This window comes from Gekko japonicus, unplaced genomic scaffold, assembly GCF_001447785.1.
Source record: "Gekko japonicus isolate JY-2015 unplaced genomic scaffold, Gekko_japonicus_V1.1 scaffold797, whole genome shotgun sequence".
Taxonomy (NCBI): Eukaryota; Metazoa; Chordata; class Lepidosauria; order Squamata; family Gekkonidae; genus Gekko; species Gekko japonicus.
In genome coordinates, this window is record NW_015160859.1 from 621,114 (window position 1) to 642,758 (window position 21,645).

General features: G+C 41.8%; 1 protein-coding gene across 1 annotated transcript in view; it reads left to right on the forward strand.

Moving 5' to 3' along the window:
• COCH (cochlin) overlaps nt 1–21,645 on the forward strand; it is a 62,109-nt gene that overhangs the window by 12,563 nt on the left and 27,901 nt on the right. The window contains exons 5-8 of the mRNA XM_015421800.1: nt 10,156–10,289; nt 13,294–13,356; nt 17,650–17,694; nt 17,783–17,930. Coding sequence (XP_015277286.1) covers nt 10,156–10,289; nt 13,294–13,356; nt 17,650–17,694; nt 17,783–17,930 — 390 coding nt within the window. The remainder of the gene's footprint in view (nt 1–10,155; nt 10,290–13,293; nt 13,357–17,649; nt 17,695–17,782; nt 17,931–21,645) is intronic.

The window sequence follows — 21,645 nt, forward strand, 5'->3', positions numbered from 1 at the left end:
CGCTGGCGGGTCAGGCAGGGCACGGAAGTCTGAAACACAGTCCAAGGTCAAGGTACCAGAGAAGACAAAGTAAAGTGAGCAAAGTCCAAAACACCAAGTCAAAACGTAGCCTAGGGTTACCGGAGATTGTATTAAAGAGTTCAGGAGCCGAAAGCCGTTCATCAGAAGTCAGGGTGCACAGTCCGTAGTCGAGGAGCTGGACAGAAACAACGTTACGCAAACCAAAGTCAGGAGCCGGGAAGTCAGCACGAAAACCAGGAGACAGGAACGCAGGATCCAGGGTGCAGCGAGTTGTCCAAGAGACTGGTTGCCAGCATGAATTGTGGATCAGAAAGAGCCGCCTAGAGCCCATTCTGCTTGTTAGCCAATTACCAGCCGCTATGAGGGTCCTGGCTCCGGTCAGTACTCTGGGCTTAGAGTACGTCAACCGCACATGCGCGCCTCCTTACACTGGGTCGCCATGTCCCATCGCCTCTGCTCTCGCAAACGAGCCACCGGTGGAGGTGAATCAGGAGGCGTGGTGCTTTTGCTCGGCTCTGCCGGCGTGGCTCCAGGTGCAAACTCTCCTGTTGGCTGGTGCTCATCCTCCTCAGGACTTAGGTCCAGCGATTCAAGAGGTGCAGGGAACTCAACCACGGAAGTTGAGGGTGCAGAATCCTCTGGGTCAGGGTCCACGGAGTCGGGCTGCACGGCGGGCATGACAAGTGGTGGCGGCTCCAAAGGGCCCCAGCTCTCCGGCGCTGGCCCTGGGAACCTGGCAGAAGGGCTCTCTCCAGGTTTCCCCTGGCCCCAGCGCTCCTGCACGGGACCGGGGGACCAGGATGCGGGGCTGTCTGGGCTTCCCCCGGCCCCAGCGCTCCTATGCGGGCCGGGGGAGACCTGACTCTCCAGGCCTGCCCCCGGCCCCAGCGCTTCAGCGTGAGCCCGGGGAGCCCAGCGGCGGGGCTCTTCGGGCCTCCCCCCAGCCCCAGCACTTTGGCGCGAGGAGCTGGGGGTGGGGCTTGCTGCGCCACCCTTTGCGCCAGCTCCTGAAAGAGAGGCATAATGTCAGGCATATCACCAAGAGAAGAACTATCATTCTGTTGTTCTTTAAAGGGACAAACACTAACCTTTTTTGGAAGGAAAAAAATCAAGATATTTGAGATTACATCTTTTCTTAATTTTGAGAGGTGAGTTGAGCAAAGGGTGAATTCTGTTAACTCTGGCAAAGTCCTGAATGGGAAGAAGTTGGGAAGAATATACTGAGGGAACCCATAGTTTAGTGGCTCTCTAGGTTTAATCACTAGCATTTCATGTTAAAAGGATAATTAGTAAGAGGGCTTGGAAAGGCTTCTTTTCTTGTAGATCGATTACTAGTCAGTGTACAGTACTATGCTAGCTAAACCAGTGTTCTCACTCAAAATACTTAATACTGGTCCCGGTCACACCAGCGAGATAACATGGGGGCGAAGTGAGGCTTTTTGCTCCGGAGGAAATTGAAGTGCAGTATTACAACCAGACATTTCCCCTGAGGCTCCATGCACATGCTCTCAGCCACGATCACACGTTGATGGTGAAGCGTGGCAAAGAAGGGCGAGGTGGTTCAACAGTACGCGTTTGTGCACATGTGCAGTCCCATGTTTGCGCGCGTACCACCAGAAGCGACGGGATACCAGTGCTTCCATGATCTGACGTCCGCCCACACCCCACGTTTTCCGGAAACTAGTGCACTTTCCCTGGTATCTTTTAACTCCGCTTCTTCAGCCAGGCGATACGGGTTGCTGACGGGTGCAGGACACTTGCGTGGCTAATTCTGTGTGTGACCGGACCCACTATGAACTTACTATGAACTTACTCAGCACTACTTAGTACTATGAACTTACTGAGCAAGATGCAAAAGTCCATTCACATGATCTACTACAGTCTTTAGTATTGTCTGGAACATTATGTACATTTCCTTTGGTTGTAAAGGTATTAAAGAGTTACAAAGGACAAAGACCTCTTGTTTGGAGATGAGGCTATCTGCATCTTGGTGGTGTCTGGAAAGAAGCTGTGTTGTTGTGGTTAAGATGGAGTTGTGTCAGTCTTTAGACCCAAGCTGTCAATAAACCCATTGAATTCTTTCACTAGTGATTGGGATCAGTTCTTTGGGGAACCTGTGGGATCTTCCTAAGTTCCCACTGTAACAGTAGAGCTAGCCAAGTGCTTCACAGCTCTGATTGTTACCAGACAACCATATAACTGTGTTCCCTAGATGGAGTTCTGTCCCCAAGTGATAACAGGAGCTTCTCCGTGCTAGTAAAGTCAAATTTAAGTTGTATCTTCTATTGATTTCTCTAACAGATACTGTTGCAGGCATGAAACCAATTCACTATAGCTTTCCCCCCCCCTTCATATTCTATATTAGACAGGGTCACTTTATCTTAACATATAGCAGAAAGAATTTCAACAGAAGAAACTTTTCATATAATTGCAGTATCTACTGAGATTGTGGGGGTTTTTTTACACTAATTAGACAAAAAGAAGCCCTGTTGAGTTTGGAATCTGTTATTTATAAGTTTTTATATATTCAGAAAATGTATATGCCACCTCTCCAGAAACCTGCTCAAGGTAGCTATGATGGACCCCCTTCACTCTGCCCACACTGGTGCAAACATTTCCCTACCAAAATTCTTTGGTTCCAGGCTGTGACTGAGCAGCCCTTGGCGGCGTGTAAATAATAGTGGTTTTTGAAAGAACTTTTGTATCACCCTGTTCCACAGAATATAATTTGGCTTTTAGCCCAGCCCAAGGAACTTGTCGTGGAAAAGCAGGAGCTCTCTTTTTATTTCCCTTTTGAAATTGCACTGGAGATGGTTTAACAGGAAAACAAAAAGTTTATTCAATAGGCAGAGATTACATAGGTGAGTCAGGGATTGCTGAGATAAAAGTTGTTGATAATACAGAATTCACTTCTTTGAGCAGGCAAAATGGTCTTATTAAAAGCTTATTTTCAGGTAGTTCTCAGTTGTATTAGGTGTTTTACTTAGTATTTTAATTACAGCAACAATGCTTCATCAAAGAATTTCCTATGGCACTTCAAGTTTCCTGGAGCTGGTCACTGACTTTGTGAACCTAACTCACTCCTTGGTTAAATTACAATTTATTTCTATTTCCTGAGTTGTTTTCCCTTACAACAGACTAGTGTCCTCCTCAGAGTGACATCCTCTGAGACACTGGGCAGGGATTAATCTTCTCCTCCTCAGAGGAATTAACCCTGTTATTTTTGTCTTGAAAGAGAGTTTCCACACACTATCCCAGTCACTCTTGCCAAATCTCCCTCCCAGTTCTGGTGTCTGTATAAAGCGGACTTCAGTTTACATTGACACTTAGACTTTTAATTCTTGTGATGAATTCTTCCTCAGGATAGGAATACTACAGTTAAGGCAAGGAGTCTTTTACTTTCACTCTATAGGTGAACCTGTCTGACTTATCTTGTCAAGTGCACTGACTCCAAAACTCTGTCAGAAACCAACTAACTGCCTTCAGAATGGTTCCAACTTTAAACTCCAAATTGACAACTCCTCTCAGCATTCAGCTGATCATACATTTTCTCCGCTGGTGCTGGCCAATCAGAGCAGAGGAGCCGCTTGTCACTCAACTTTTCCCTGGAACGGAGAGCTTATCTCCCAGCTCTCTGATTTAGCTGCACTATGAAACCTGCTTCTAAAGTGCAGTCCATCACAGCAGCTTACAACTGAGCTACTATAATACAGAACCATTAAAACACACCAATTAAAAACAAGCCATGAAAAGTCAACCATAAAAAACAAGACAGTGCCATAAAACACAATTATTTAAACCAGGCCAACTCCATTGAAACAGCCAGGGCATAACAGCAGCACAAAATACCTACTGAGCAGTCTAAAAAGATGCAAATAAAATCATCTTCAAGCCAAAAGTACACCATAACACATTTTAAAGATAAAACCCCTTAGTTAAAAACCTGGATAAAAAGGAAAGTGTTTGCCTGGTGCCTAAAAGAAAGTAAGGCAGGTGCTAGGTAAGTCCCACAGGGGATAGTATTCTACAGGTGAGGTACCACCACAGAAAAAGCCCTGGCTTTGGTCATTATTCATCTAATCTCTGAAAAAGAGGGCAGACAGAGCAGGACTTCGGAAAAGGATCTTAACTGGTGGGTTGGGAAGTACAAGTGGAAGTAGGGTTGCTAGATCCCACCTGGCTACCAGTAGGGGATGGGGGGATAGGGTGGCCAGATGCAGCTTGGGAAACACCTGGAGATTTGGGGATGGAACTTGGGGAGGACACTAGGTGTCAGTGGTAGTATAAAAAGAAGCAATTAATCAAAGGCTGAGGCAAGTTAGAAATGGCAAGTGGAGGAGGCAGAGAAAAGAACTTCATTTAGAGAACAAAAACTAGTAGGAAAGGGAGACAGAAAGGCATTGTTGTTTTGCTCTCTTGTGTTCCTTGCCACTGATTAATTTTGTTTTTGGCTTTCCCGTGATTAAATTCAGAGTAGTCTATTATACTTAAGCACATGAAATCATGTCAAATAAATTAATTGTTAATTTTTGGGTTCTTTACTCTGGTAGGCCCAGGAGACCTATATTTTGCTTTCTATGTAATGCACATGTGGTTTCCCCATCTATTTACACAGAGAGCAAAGAAACAGCATCATGGTGTGCCATTTGGATCTCAGAGGAGAAATTATTTTCCTTTGGATTTCTGGACTAATATATGTACTACTTATAAGGATATAACCTTAACTTGTCTCCTTTATTTTTACCTCTTTCATCCCAGTGGAACAGAGTCTCTGTAGTTAAAGACAAATAACTATTTTCCTTCACTATGACATGTTTTTTCCTGTCTTTGCATGGCAGCTTGAATGGACATTATTTTGGCACCCTTTTGTCCTCCCTGGACAATTGTGCTGAGCTGATGGTTACATAATTTTGACAGCACTAAGATCATTCAAGAGAATAGGGACTTGGCACTATTTGATCTGTGCACAAGTGGCTTGTGTGTACAGACAGAAGGGTTGTATATTTTAAAGTAAAAAACTGTTGGTAATTCCACAAATTCTCAAACTACTGAAAATTGTCTTTCCCAGTAGCAATCCTAAATTATAAGGAGAATAAGTTGTATGTGCAATATATATTAATTTAAGTAAAGATTTTTTTCCTTGTAGTACTATGTCTAATCCTGGGCCCTTCATCAAGTCTGATCTGAAAAGGAAATGATATTATGCATGTGCATTTGGGCATTGTCTAGGAGGAACAAACTACTTTTAAAAATCATGGATTTGGCCGTAATTTTGGCAATAGCTTTCTTTTTCCTTTATACTGAACAGGTCCGTGTAAGGGTAACTTGAAATACTGGCAAACCATAGTGTGAGCCAGTGTAAGATACCGGTTAGAGTGTTAGATTAGAACCTGGGAGTCCCAGGTACAAATTCCAGCTGTACCATCACTTACTAGGTGGCCTTGGTCTCTCTCAGCCTAACTTAGTGCACAAAACTGCTAAAAGGATAAAATGCCATCCTGAGCTCTTTGAGGAAAGATGGGATTAAAATGTCCACTGTCAGGTATTAGTCCAATAAAAAAGACAGCTAGAATAACTCAGTCTTCTGAAAAGTTCCTGTCCTCAGAGAATAGGATGCCTTTGATATTTTAGTCTCTTCTGTTCACTAAAGAGAAAGTAATAATAACATATCATGATAATTTGAAGTATTAGTCTTCAACTGAATTTTGATCTGAATTCAGTTGCACAGGTGTCCTGACAACCACAATTTGTGTGGGCTTTTAAAAGGGCTGTTTAATATAGGAAAAACGGAGGAAGGAGGAGAGAGAGGAGAAAAAGAGGGGGAAGGAGAAAAGGGAGAGAAAATAAAAAGAGAACCATGATCACATGGGGAAAAATATTAAAAGCTGGATCTATTTGCAGATTGGTGCTAAAGGCATGTTCCAGGTCCAAAAAGTTTAAGACTGTTGGTCCAAATATACTTTGTTCCTTTTCCCTAAATCTTTAATTCTACTGATCTATTCCGTAGAAGTAGACATGCAAGATCATTGTTAAATCATAAAAATAGTACTATTATTAGCAGTGCAGTGGGACATAAAGGAAAGGAGTGACATCGCCATGTCCCTGTCAGAAAAGTAGGGCAGTCACAGGAAATGTGGTAACCATTAGGTAACTGGCAAAGTGAAAGGAGTGCTGGGAAATTATTGGCATAATTTAAAGCAGTGTTGATATGGAAGTTGGCAACAAGCCAAGGTGCAAATGCTGAAATGGCAAGGTGAACAGCAAAGAACTGTTTCAAAGAGGAAAACATTTCCTTTCATTTGAGACTAGGGATGTGCATTCAGGTTTATCCAAACTGAAAATATACCTGAAAAACACCTTATCAGTATTCTCTGGGTATATTTCAGCATCCCAAATGTATCTGGGATTTTGCGGGAGAACTGGGAGGGGGAATCCCCCCCAATCCTGGATATATTTGGGGATTACTGGCAAATCCAAACAACAGCTATGGGGCTAGAGCAGATTGCTCCCACTGCTCAGCTGTTTTGGGGCTTTCTTCTGCAGTCGCTTTAAACAGGAGGTGTTTAAAGGGATGGCAGAAGACAGCATGCAAAACAGCCGAGGGCTCAGCTAGGGCTCTTTCGGGTTGTTCAACTGAACAGCTGAAGAGAGCCTGAAGGAAGCCTGAGGGGAAGGGTTTTCCCTGCAGGACCAGCTGCTTGGTGGGCTCCATTGGGCAGTCTGGTTTAAACTGGGCCACCCAGCAGAGCCCCAGCCCAGCCTGTGGGAAGAATTCACCCCGCAAGGATTGGCTCCTTTGCAGGCTCTTTTGGGCAGTCTGGCTTAAACAGGACTGCCCCGCAGAGACTGCAGTGAGAATTCTTCTCACAGGATCGGCTGCTTGGCAGGCTCTGTTGGGCAGTCTGGCTTAAACCAGACTGTCCAGCAGACCCTGCAGGAGGAGTTCTCCCTGCAGGATCGGCTCCTTTGCAAGCTCTTTTGGGCAGTCCAGTTTAAAGGGACCACCCAAAAGAGCCCCAGCTGAGCCTCATCTCAGCTCCTTTTTTTTTCTTTGTATTTTTTGGTTCAGGTCTATTGGACCCCAAAAAATTCAGGATTTCCAAAAAAATTGGATCTGAATACTTTACTGCTATTGGGGGTCCATGTTTTTATGGGAATCCCAAAAAATTTTTCAGTTCCAATAGACCCAAACTGAAAAATACCAAGAAAAAAAGAAATTGCACACCCCTATTTGAGACAAATCCAAAATCTATTCCAAAAGGACTCTCTGCCTGTGGTGCTTTTTCAGTGTTGCAATGCTGTGTCCCCTAAAATAATAGAGGATGTAGTGAGTTCACATCAGATAATATTGGATCTATTAATTCTCCATTTATTCATCGTATTAAAAATTATATGCCACATTTTAATCTGTTGGCTCACAAAGCGACTAATACTGCCAAATAAAAACTAATAATCTAGTATCCAAGTCAACAAGGAAGCGAGTGCTGTAGTGGAGAAAAGCTGGAGAGATACATGGCGGAAACAATGGCACATGATCCAAGTCGTAATGTAGCTGCTGCTGGACCATTAGAGTAGAAGTACTTCATTATCACTGCTGCAGCAATTTAAAGGCAATTGTGTTTTTGGGAAACAGTACAAATCATAATCCTGTAATGCCTGATAAATACCAGCATATTTGAGTGGTCTGGAGATGCTATGTGGTGGCATTTCTCTTCATTTATATAGGTGTGGTTATTAGATAGAGTTCAGAGTTTAAATAACCCAAGAGGTTTTTAACTATTAAAAAAAAACATTTGCATTAGTAGAAATAATATTTCTCTGAAGTAGTAAGGGAGATATGTGTTGTATATAAATAAAATAAAATGTAAGGGAGATATGTGTTGTACATAAACAAAATTCTTGTTTTACTTTTCTTTCTACTGCATTACTGTTAACTATCCCAACTATGTTTTTCTCAATCTGGAACTGCTTCAAAGGATTCCAATTTATCTTAGTTCTTTCTACTTACAGGACATAAATAACTGGGAGAGACTCCTTTGACCTTAATATGTCTCATTGTTTTACTCCTATAAAATAGCATGCCAAACACTAGCAACTGATTACTTGAGAAGTATGAATGATGTACACTCAAAAATTATTTATTAGTATTCCACAAAAAATCTGGTTGATTTACAAATATGTAATATAAATGCCCTTTTAAGTCTTTTATAATCTAGTTTTGGCAGATATAAGATGTCTAAATTAGCATTACAAAGTGGAATATCTTTAGTAATATCTGCCACACCCCTCTCCAGTTGTAATCACACTATAGTAGCTTAACACAATACGTTAGTTATGCTTATTTGCATTGATACAGCTGAGGATGCTTGGTTTTAAAGTTAAATTGCCTGCTTTATCTAAGCAGATTTGTACTCAGTTCAGTTCTGTGTTGCACAACTCCCTGACCTGGATAGCACAGGGTAGCCTGATCCCATCAGATCTCGGAAGCTAAACAGGTTCAGCCTTGGGTAGTATTTGGATGGGCTTCCTCCAAGGAATACCAGGGTCGTGTTGCAGAGGCAGGCAATGGCAAACCCCCTCTGAAACACCTCTTGCCTTAAAAACAAAGGTCTAGCTTGCCACTTAGTGGTGCATAATGCTAAACAGCTAGAACTTCTAGCTGCCAGACAATCTTAGGGTCTGTTGTCGAAGGCTTTCATGGCTGGAGTTCATTAGTTGTTGTAGATTTTCTGGGCTATATGGCCATGGTCTGATGTTTCGCCAGCAGCTGTGACTGGCATCCTCAGAGATATAACACAGAAAGATGGAGTACTCTCTGTGTCAAGGTCTCTCTGTGTCACTTGGCTATTCTACACACATATGATAATTATTATTATTGTATTGCACAGCAACTTTGTGGTGCCACCACCAAATCACTACCTACAAAAGGAAATTATTAGTGAACATCATGGTCAACTTATGCCTCTGAAGCACCAACAGAACCTCTGATGTGCTGGTGGCAGTTTTCTCTAACAGTTCTACATACTTATTTAATGATATTGTGATTCAAACAAACCTTCCATTGGTGCTATCAAATTAAAATTACTACAAAACCTCAGAGGCTATCTACTGTCCAGATAATTATGCATCCACAGTAATTAAAGTTAAACTATAAAGACAGTGATACTCACTCAATGACTTCAGAGCCACCTGTGGCTCTTATGAACACCATTCCCCAATATGGCACCTCCCCATGTTTCAGGAAAGTGGGCAAAGTCCTTGCTTGGTGGGGCTTGTGCTTGACAGGTGGTTCCCACCTTGAAAGAGCCATCACCAGAAGAAGAGGTAAGCTGCAAGGCAGCCAGAAGTGCAGGCCTCATGCCAGGGATGGAAGCAAAAGTGGCTGATGGTGATTGGAAAAGTGGCTATCCATGAGCTGTGGAGGGAGTACCACTGTATAAGGGTATTGTTGCTTCTAAATCAATCTTGAGAACACTTTGTACATTCAAAATTAGCAAATTAATTGTATGTATTCGGTGGTGGTGGTGGTGGTGGAGTTGGAGGAGGAGGAAAGTGCCTTCAAGGCAACTTTGTAGGGTTTTCAAGGCAAGAGATGTCCAGAGGTGGTTTGCCATTGCCTGCCTCTGTGTCATGACCCTGGTATTCCATGGATGTCTCCCATTCAAATACTAGCCAGGGCCAACCTTGCTTATCTTCTGAGATCTGACAATATGAGGTTAGCCTGGGCTATCCAGGTCAGGGGTGTGTATACTGTACCCACGGTGAATCTTATAATCGGTGAGTCATAGGATTTACAGCCTAAAACTATGTACATATCACTATGCAATAAATCCGGGAAAGCCCCAATGCCTAATCTAAATTGTCAGGAAGCAAATCCTGTTGGTTGAAAGTAGATATACTTAGGACTAATTTTTACTAGACTATTCTAGCCTTGAAACAGTACTAATATACATGTTTACCCATGGCAATTGAAGGCCAGTGCAATCAAAGTTTCATAACTCCTTTGTACGGTGCCCAGGTTAGGAGTTTGACATGTCTTTGAGAAATCGTTTTAAATCCATGCACTTATACTGACCTGCAATACTTGTCTAAAAAACTATAACAACAACAATAACAATATTTTTTTTGCCCCAGAGGTGTGATTACTAGTACAGGTGGACCTGTAATGGTGCAAAGGTTAGCAGGGCAAGAGAGCTATTCTGGAATATACGCCAATGGAATCCAGTCCCAAGGGCTTGGTAAATGGTCATCATCTTTCTCAGTTGCAAGTAAGTGAATGAAAAAGTTGGGGTTTTTTGTTCAGTCGCACAGTCAATTACTAGTACAGGTGGACCTGTAATGGTGCAAAAGTTAGCAGGGCAAGAGAGCTATTCTGGAATATACGCCAATGGAATCCAGTCTCAAGGGCTTGGTAAATGGTCATCATCTTTCTCAGTTGCAAGTAAGTGAATGAAAAAGTTGGGGTTTTTTGTTCAGTCGCACAGTCAAGTCCGACTCTTCAGGACCCCATGGACCAGATTACGCCAGGCCTTCCTGTCTTCTGCCGTCCTCTGAAGTTGGCTCAATTTCATGTTCGTTGCATCTATGACACTATCTAACCATCTCATCCTTTGCTGTCCCCGTCTTCTTTGACCTTCAGTCTTTCCCAGCATCAGGGTCTTCTCCAGTGAGTGTTCCCTTCTCATTGGTGGCCAAAGTATTTGAGCTTCAGTTTCATTATCTGGCCTTCCAGGGAACAGTCAGGGTTGATTTCTTTTAGGATTGACTGATTTGATCTTCTTGCAGTCCAAGGGACTCTCAAGAGTCTTCTCCAGCACCATAGTTCAAAAGAATCTATTCTTCGGCGCTCGGCCTTCCTTATAGTCCAACTCTCGCAGCCATACATGACTACTGAAAGACTATTGAAAGAGGTAGTCAATCTTTAAAGGTACAATTGTGGTCTTAGGGTACTGTCTCAGTGATGATCTGGTTCTTATAGATCCACATGGGTCAATGCAGGGGTAATTCATGAGGACAACCAGATGGATTTCACCTAGAGAACTGGTGTTGAGTAGTGATGGGCATGAACTGGGAAAATGTGGTATGGTTCATGGTATGCCAGCTTCATGAACCATGAAACATCACAAATAAACCAGTTTCATTTGTGAGGTTTGTGACATGGTAGAACACCCCTCAGCATGATAGAGACACCAAACTCACAAGGGATATCCGGCTAACCCACCTCTACCTACATGCCAAGGTTGGTGAGGATTGAATTTATGGGGTTCGAGTTATGGCTCCCCCAAAGAAGGTGTCCCCAGGAAAGCATTTATGAGTGCAATTGTGCGATAGTTTGAACATTCCTTGGCGTTGCCCTTCTTTGGGATTGGAATGTATACTGACCTTTTCCAATCCTGTGGCCACTGTTGCATTTTCCAAATTTCCTGGCAAATTGAGTGCAGCACTTTAACAGCATCATCTTTTAAGACTTTGAATAGCTCAGCTGGAATACCATCACCTCCACTAGCTTTGTTGTTAGTAATGCTTTCTAAGGCCCATTTAACTTCACATTCCAGGATGTCTGGCTCGAGGTCAGTGATTATACCGTCGTGGTTGTCAGGACGTCGAGGTCTTTCTTGTATAGTTCTTCTGTGTATTCTTGCCATCTTTTCCTAATCTCTTCTGCTTCTGTTAGGTCCCTACCGTTTTTGTCCTTTATCATGGCCAGCTTTGCATGGAACGCTCCCTGGATTTCTCCAATTTTCTTGAAGAGATCTCTAGTCCTTCCCATTCTATTGTTTTCCTCTATTACTTTGCACTGTTCCTTCAGGAAGGCCTCCTTATCTCTCCTTGCTGTTCTCTGGAAATCTGCATTCAGTTGGGTAAATCTTTCCTTTTCGCCTTTGCCTTTCGCTTTCCTTCTTTCCTCTGCTATTTGTAAAGCCTCATCAGACAGCCACTTTGCTTTCTTGCATTTCTTTTTCTTTGGGATGTGTTGCTAATTAATCCTGAATTTATCAACACAGGAAAAGCTGAGACTGGCCAACATTAATTTTCATAATGGTTTCAAATTCTGATTTCTTTAGCAGCAATACACATGTTATAGAAGAGAATTTCAGACAGACCTAACACATGTCATAACCATTAATCAAATTAAGTAATATAATTTCAATAGTTTTCATGTAGGAGTCTTCTTGAAGCAGCTTACAAAAAACCAAAACACAATTTACATATACAAAGGCCCCAGTCACACGGGCCGGAAAATGCGGGGGGAAAGCATGGCTGTTTGCCCTGGAGCAAAATAACGCACGGCCGCCCGATCACACGTCCCGTTGAGGTCCTGTGGTTAGGGCATGAGGTGCTGATCACATGGCTATCCTGCAGCGCTGCAAAGAAAAACAGCGTGGCGCGATCACACCAGCAATCGCTAGGCGACGCTTCTGTGGTAAACGGGAATATTTTTTTTCTCACCAAAAGGTGAGCATGCACATGATCGTTTGTGCACATCCTATGCAGACTTTTTAAAAAAACTAGCCGGTTTGCGACGGGATTTGGACAGGACGCGATCAGACGCCCGCCCTTGCCCCGCGTTTTCCGGAAACTAGTACATTGTAAGTACTATTATTTTATTCCATATCTTCGGCATGAAGCCACGGGTTAGCCACGGGTGCACTACACTTCCCAGATGTTGCGGTGTGATCGCGCCCGGAAAATCCGCCTCTCATCCGTATCTTTAGCGCGGCAAATGCTCCCTGTGAACGGGGCCAAAGTACAGTTTAAACAAACACATAGGGTACAGATTTTTTTCCTCCAAGGAATGTTTTCAAAACAGTCCTTTGGAAACAAATTCCGGAAGAAATTCAGGGAAAATGAAAGAAAAACAATAGAACTCTTAATACAACCTTGTGAAGGCTTATGCATCACAAGGGATGGAAGATTGACAGAAGCTGTGGTTCTGTAACAGGAATAGATGGGGAGAGAGAGGATGAACCAGTTTGGTCAAGACCCTGCAAGGTTAGAGAATCCTGGAGGGGGACATTTTGGAGGATGGGATAGGATTCCCAAATGTGCTAATGAAGAAGTGATACCCGAAAAGTTTAATTGAATAATTTAAAGCTTATATCTCCTTTGTCAGTCACTTGTTTACTTAAATAATCCGACTAAGTAGTCTACGTTCTTAAAGTGAATTGCATTAATTAACCACCAGTCCATTCAACAGAACAAATAACTTCAAATGCAACATCATTTGAATTTAAGGTAATGAAATGGGTTTCTATCTCATTGTTGTAACAGAAGCAAGTAGTAGATCACTTGAAGCAGCTGCACGGCCAGTTTCAACAGCACGCCCATCTACGGGTAAGGCATTTCATACAAAAGATGGTCTTTCCAATAAAGAGTTTTCAAGTAAGAAACAATTCTGATTTATTTTATCATTATTATATAGTACGCATCCTATATGGTAGCACATGTGGAGAAGAATGAAATAATCTCTGTTGACATAAAATGACTTTACCTCCTGTATCTCCTCTCACCACTCCTTAGCCCTCTCTTTACCATCTAGAATGTACTTTCTATTGTTGCTCCAAGTTTTAAAAGTTTTGTATGATGTGGCCCAATAGATCTTCTGTTCAAAAGTGAGAGAATCTGACACTCCACACAAAATTAGTGTAGAAGCAGCCTAATATAGTAGCATGAGCCCACTGGTAAACTTTGCTTTGCTTTGTTTGATCAAATTTGCATGTTTCCTCCTGTGCAAAAATGTCAATTCCAGTGCATGCAATCAAGATGGAGGGGGGGGAGGAGCATGAGTCGAGAGCCAGTTTGGTATAGTGGTAAGTGCATGAACTCTAATCTGGGAGAACTGGGTTTGATTCTCCACTCCTCCACTTGCAGCTGCTGGATGACCTTGGGCAAGCCATAGTTCTGTCAGAGCTGTTCTTAAAAGAACAGTTTTCTCAGAGCTCTCTTAGCCCCACCTACCTCACAGGTAGGTTGCAGGGAGGGGAAGGGAAAGGAGTTTGTAAGTCGCTCTGAGACTCCGTGTGAAGGGCAGGGTATAAATCCAATCTCCTCTTCTTCTCTCTCCTTGTCCAGTGTCACTTCTCTTACCATTCATCACACATATTAACTGTTTTGAACTTAGAACAAACAAACTGCACTACATCTAATTTGGCCCTGAAAATGGAGGTATAAATAGGATTGTAACTGTGGTCTGGATAAAGGGATTCCTGAACCTTTAAGAACTGCATAGAAGGAAACAGTACAGTTTCTGCCACTACTATACCATGTGTTGGAGAAAGCCAGACCTGGTAAAATTCTGACTTCTGGACAAATCTTAGCATTTTCACAAACATTGGGAGGGGGGTACTTTACCTGTAAATCAGATGCAAAATGTGTGTGTGTGTGTGTGTGTGTGTGTGAGAGAGAGAGAGAGAGAGAGAGAGAGAGAAGTGTTTATGTGCAAACACCAGGTGGAGCCTGGAGTTTGCCTGGAATTGCAACTGATTTCCAGACTACAGAGATCACTTTAGCTGGAGGGAAAGGCAACTTTTCAGGACAGACTTTATGGAATCAAAACCTTCCCCTCCAAAAGTTCTGACCTCCCTAAACTGAACATCCGAATCTCCAGGAATTTCCCAAGCTGGAGTTGGCAATCCTATCTGCATCACATTCAGTGTTGTTCCACAAGTGTGGTTGCCAAGCTCCAGGTGGAGCCTGGAGTTTGCCTGGAATTGCAACTGATTTCCAGACTACAGAGATCAGTTTAGCTGGAGGAAAAGGCAGCTTTTCAGGGCAGACTTTATGGAATCAAAACCTCAGTGCCTTCCCCTCCAAAAGTTCTGACCTCCCTAAGCTGCACATCTGAATCTCCAGGAATTTCCCAAGCTGGAGTTGGCAATCCTATCTGCATCACATTCAGTGTTGTTCCACAATGAAAAGTGATTTTAGTGGACTTGTAAAAGCCCTTGTCTAACAGGAGCTGGCTGTGAGACCAAATGAAGTGTGTCACTATGTGGTGTGTACTTGTTAGTATGAATATATGAATGAGCCCAATCCCCCCAGAGTCAGACTAAAATAGCCAAGAGAATGAAAGAAACCTCTTCTCTGCTGTTGCTCACTCATGTACTGGCAGAAGCTATTGACTTAGGTTTTAATACCTGGCTAGAGAGAAACATATGGACTCAGACCATTATTCTCTACTTCAGGAATCTATGATAAAAAGACAGAGCCCAGAACAAGTTTGGAATAAAAACTGAGATTTTCATATAGTAGAGAAACAGAAATGGTCTATTGAGAGGAATGTAGAAATACACTTAACCAATCAGAATAATATCAGGCATGCCTATAGTACCAAATACTAGAATCCCACCCAAAATGTAAATATTCCAAATGCCCACAAACACTGTGTAATGTGTTAACTTAAGGGGGGGGGGTGAGTTGGGGATTAGAAGCAGCAGGTCATGAGCCCCATATGAGTAGCAAAAAAGAGTCTGGTCACCAACCCAAGAGGGAGAAGATATAAGAGGCAGATTCCAACAAGATCGTAGTCAGCTTAGTCCCACATGCCTGTTGCCATACTCCTGTCTCCTCTAAAATCTCCTCTACCTCCCCTTACAGTTGTCTGTGCACAGGAGCTGGCACAGAAAAATCTTCCCTGCCTCTTCACTCCCTAGGCAACAGGGAAAGTCAAACATTAATTATAGGGCTTCCCAAACCATTGCCAAAACTTCTTTTTCTGGCAAGAATTTGGTCACTTTTTAGCAGGTCATGAGCCCCATATGAGTAGCAAAAAAGAGTCTGGTCACCAACCCAAGATGGAGAAGATATAAGAGGCAGATTCCAACAAGATCGTAGTCAGCTTAGTCCCACATGCCTGTTGCCATACTCCTGTCTCCTCTAAAATCTCCTCTACCTCCCCTTACAGTTGTCTGTGCACAGGAGCTGGCACAGAAAAATCTTCCCTGCCTCTTCACTCCCTAGGCAACAGGGAAAGTCAAACATTAATTATAGGGCTTCCCAAACCATTATAGGGCTTCCCAAACCTTTGCCCAAACTCCTTTTTCTGGCAAGAATTTGGTCACTTTTTTTGGCTGTCCCATGGCTTTCACAAGGGGAAGGAATCTTTCAAGAATTTAGTACATTTGTAGGGCACTCACAGACTTTTAAGAAGATTTGGAGAGTAAGAAAGCAAGATTAGCTGCTCTGGTGGTTTTTGAGAGAAGGTGGATACAGTAGGGCCTAGAGTTGCCACCCCTCCAATGGGGATGGGTTTTCCCCCACTTCCAGGGGCCCCAATCCACCGCTGGCCAGCTGGCCAGCAGGGGGAGCCCTTCCCCTGAAAAGCCCCATTGCCCCCGGAGGCAATGTCACCGTGCTGGGCATGTTGTGCAGGGGACACCCTAGCATTTGGCTAAATGCTAGAGCATTTCCTGCACAATGTGCCTCGCATGATGATGTCACTTCTGGGTGACATCATTGCAGAACACGTGCTTTGCGTGTGTGCCAGAAGAACCAGGAACCCAGGCTGGAGCCCCCCTGCAGGCAGCCAGGTAAGACCTGGGAACCCTAGTAGGGCCAAATGCCCTCAGGCAACACAATTAATTGAGGCATCACTGCTTACATCTCAGTCCTAGTTCCAGGGCATGATCTGAAATCACATGACACAGAATTGTTGCTGAAACTAAGCAGGTCTGGATCTGGTCAGATGGTAAACCTCCTGGCAGCCCTGTATGTACCACCTTGAGTTCCATAATGGAAGAAAAGAGGGATATGAGTGTAATAATAAATCAATCTTAGTCAGAAATAAGAAGCATTCATTTCAAGTAGAAGTGTATAGGATGATAGACTTAAAGGTTCAATTACCCTTTCAGGCTCTCTGGGCCTAACAACCCTAAAAGAGTATAGAAAAATCATTCCCCCGTTGAACACCATTTGTGTGATAGTGCAGACAAGCTGAACTTACAGATCACAAAGCACACTGTCACAAAACATTGAGTTAACACCACGTGTGCACCCATATTTGCACTAGCTTGGTCATGAGATTATATCCTATGGATGTTATGGTGATGGTGGAAGCAGATGCTGAAGGACAGGAGTCACTCAGAGACAAAAAGCTGTGCAGATTGGGTAACCAGCAGCAAAGGAAGGAATGGAGTAATATCACCCCCTTTTAGTTATCAACAGTATAGACTTATTTTCTCATCTCCATTCAATTACTGATTGTAAAAGTATGTATAGTTATTTATTTGCTTCATTTATGCTGCTCCTTTCTTGTATAGACTCAGCTCCTACTACAAAAAAATTAGTATAAAGGCAATACTAAAATAACAACAAATACAACTAAAGCACATAGAAAAATCCAGGCATTAAAAGTAGAATGTATAGACAGCCCATGTGGTATAGAGCATTGAGTTGAACTAGGAAAACCTTGGTTCATATCCCTAGTATGCCACTTATTTTTTCATTCAGCTTTATTTGGTTAGAATGGAGAAAGCCCCATGTATGCCACTGAGATCCTTGGAGAAGAGGCAGGAGACAAATCTAATCCAGCATTCAATACCTTATGCATTTAGCTTTATTTCATGCCACAGTGTTGTTCAAGCTACTTCCATGTAAATAATGTATGATGTTTCCTTCTTCTTTTTTAAGGTAAACGACCTAAGAAGCCACTTGAGAAAAAGTCTGGGAACCAAGGTAGGAGACTGTAGAGCCATGCCAAGCAAAACAAATCCCCAGTGTTCATTTACCCTTAAGTTAATCTAACTATCTTGGGTGTTTACAGACTGTAAAGCGGATATTGCTTTTCTGATTGATGGAAGCTACAATATTGGTCAGCGTAGATTTAATTTGCAGAAGAACTTTGTTGGGAAACTAGCGGTGATGCTGGGAGTTGGATCTGAAGGACCACATGTGGGAGTTGTACAAGCCAGGTACCAGAAATATGTCCTATTTGGCACATCATTCCTTCTTGGGTGCTAGAGCTTATACTGTTGTGCTTAGGGTGTGATGCAAGTAACAAAGATATGATTATTGTACTCAATATATTCAAAGAGCTCTTAAACACTGTTATAATTCATATCACATTCAGTGCCCAACAGTGTCCTACCCACTGAAGACTGAATGAAATCCAGGATGTACATCAGAAAAACACCATCAAGTAACTGCAAATAAAGTGCACAGATGGTGGGATAGTTATCCACTATCCAGAGTTAGCTAGGGGGTGGCAAGGGGGACAAGGCAGGTGGCAGGATTACAGAGAGATGATGTGCAGATGGAGTGTAAAGTTAGCTGTTGCAGGTGGGGACAAAAGATTATAGTCATTTGAGAAAACAGGTAGCTGTACTCATTACTGAAGCCCTGCATCCTGTGACGGCTGCACAGTCTGCCACATCTTGTTTTGTTTTCTGGTATTTCTCAGACATTGGTCACACATTCTCCAAGCTCTTTTACACAGCTGGTTAAACAAGCAGCTGGTTAAACAACAACTGAAGTTCTCACAGTGCCAAATTTTGTGCACACACACACACAAACACACACACATGTCATGCTTGCTTGTATGGCAAGTAATATAGTCACAGATTAGACAAAACCTTGGACTAAATAGGCAGAAATCATTCTGTATTTCACTTTAGCAAGCATTTAGGTAAAGGTAAAGGTTCCCTTGCTCGAAAGCCAGTCGAGTCCGACTCTAGGGTTGCGGTGCTCATCTCCGTTTCAAAGCCAAAGAGCCAGCGCTGTCCGAAGACGTTTCCGTGGTCATGTGGCCAGCATGACTAAACACCAAGCTATTGGAGCACATGATGGTGGATGGCCAATATTTGTTCCATACAACAGCCTAGTAAATGCTTGTAAATAGTAAATTTACTCTTTTTATTTATTTATTTATTTACTAGTAAATTTACTAGTAAATAAATAAATAAATAAAAAGAGTAAATTTACTATTTACAAGCATTTACTAGGCTGTTGTATGGAACAAATATTGGCCATCCACCATCATGTGCTCCAATAGATGGCTGTTTCAAAGATGTGATTGACCTGGATTTTGAGATGACACTGAGAGGGTGTATTCATTATTTGTACATCAGTTACTGTAGCTGACAGATCCAAAGACAGTAACTTTTCCAAAAAAGAAATCTATGATCTGTGGTTCAGTAAAATGGTTTGGAATGGAATGCAGCATTACAGATCATCTCTGCTAGCTCTAAACACATACTTCAGTTTATTGGGGAATCTTCATTAACATCCCTACATCTGGTCTTGTGTGATGGCAAATTTTCCATGCTGTAACTACTCTGGCATTCATTTCTGCGGTAAAGGAAGAGAAAAAGGGCTATAAATCCCCCCCAAAAAATAGTTGAAACATCTGTGAAAATCAAAGTGGGTATTTTCTTTCTGCCATCTCTTCCCTCAAAAATGTTTTACTAAGTAATGAACTCTGCTATGTTCAGTACCTGTCAACAAAACAATGATGGTAACTGTATGAATGAAGTGTGAAAATGCATGCTTTAAACAAAATACATGAATAAAAGTGTCCAAAACATCTGGAAGAATTTATATTGCTTGTTACAATGCTGCTGATGAGTTACCTCATAAAAGTTTCAACCAGAAAAGAATTATTCCAAATATACTTATTGACCACATTTGCAGCACAAACTTTTCATCCAAGGAAATTAGTGTCTTCTGCTTTCCAGAAATGAGCAATTGTTCTGAAAACTTTTCTAGAGCTAAGTTTTTGTGTTGTAGGGCTAAACATGGTGGGAAAATATGTACAAGAGAATAAGGCAGAGCAGCACATGAATTTGAAATAGCACACTCCAATTTAGTTAAATTGGTTTTTTGACTTAGGGCCAAAGGATATGATCATTTTGCTTGTGGTTGGTGATAAAATGAAAAAGAAGAGACCTTAACAGGTGTATGAACAAAGTTTATTTAAATGCATAAATCATGGAGTGTTAACCATTTTGAAAGGAAATTTTAAAAACATCCGTATAAACACATAGGGTTGAATCTAAACGGTTGGTTTTGTCTTCAGAATGGCACAGCCATTGGTGCAGGTGGGAAAGGCGATTTTTGCCAATTCATTCTCCCAATGCAGATCCCCTCTCTATTTTTGAGGGTCACTTGACTGCCCAGGAGCAGAATTTCACAAACAACACTTCAAAAACTTACCATGAATGAACATATAATACGATGCACTGCTTAATAGTTTATTTCAGTTTTATTTTACTCTTAAGTTGATCTGAACAATGATGTTCTCATCTGCCCTTGGAGAATGTTTTATGTCTGAAACACATAGGGTTCAAAGCCTGAGAAAACATTATATGCAAAGAGCCCTAGCTCTTTTTTTTTTAAAAGAACATGAGGAGGGGAAAGAATTTAGAATGAAGAGGGAAGGGTGCCTTAACCCTTTCCTTGCCTGCTATTTCTCAATTCCTAATTACTTGCACATTTCCAGCATAGTACCAGACATGTGTTTTTAAGGGCAAAAATGCATTGGGAACCAGTAAGGGTAAAAAAAAAATGGGTTGGGCATATGATCTGACATTGATCAGCTTGAAGGGAAAGTATGATCACTGAGCCTTTTCCTCACATACTTTCTGTTCCATATTTCTTCAAAAATATGATTTCCCTCTTTGCTTAAAATATGTATCTTGGAATTCTATTAGGAACATTTAAATGTCATTGTATGTAATTCTATAAATTATTCCTGAAAGCCTGTTGAGACCCCTTCCCCCATATTCACACACATACATTTTGATGCTTCCATTTGTTGTTTCTGTCACTTTGCTGTTGGTTTCCATTTTTTTCTTGGACCATAGAAACTCTCAGCTTATGGGGGAAAACTAATCTGAAAGTTCGTCACAAACCAAAATTACAGTTTTATGGAATAAAAGATTTTTATTTTCCATTAATCATACAATATCCATCTTTTTCTCACTCAGTCAAAAATCCAATTTTCCCTCCCTCCTCCAAAAGGCTTCCCGCAATGCGTCTCCCTTATGTCACATATAATCAATAAGTACAAGATAACATCATGTACTTAATATTGTTCTAGATATAGTAAATTATGTTTCACGTCCCAGTTCTTTTCTAAGTATGTTTTAAAGTCACTCCATTCTTCAAAAAATTCCTGGTCTTCTTCATTATTCAGTTTTCTAGTTATTTTGTCCATTTCGGCCATGAACAGAACTTTTTGTATCCATTCTTCTAAGTCTGGTATTTTTTCCTGCTTCCAATATTGAGCATATACCATTCTTGCTGTTGTTGTCAAATACCAGAACAATGTCCTTTTTGTTACATTTAGTTCTTCCATTTTTAAACCTAAGAGCAGAATTTCAGGTGCTTTCTTAAAAGAACATTTTAAAAAATTTTGCATTTCACAATGGACTTTTGTCCAAAAGTCCATAGCTTTTTCACATGTCCACCACATGTGACATATTGATAATTTCATAGAATTTTTCCACAGATATTCCCATGTTTCTATAGTTACTTCCTTATTCATATTAACTGCCCATTTTATCATTTGTTCTTTTACAGATTCATCCTCCGTAAACCATTTCAACAGTATTTTATACATTTTAGAAACCATTTTCCTCCCCCCACTTTCCCAAACAGTTTCTACTTCGTTTCTATCTTCTCTAAAAC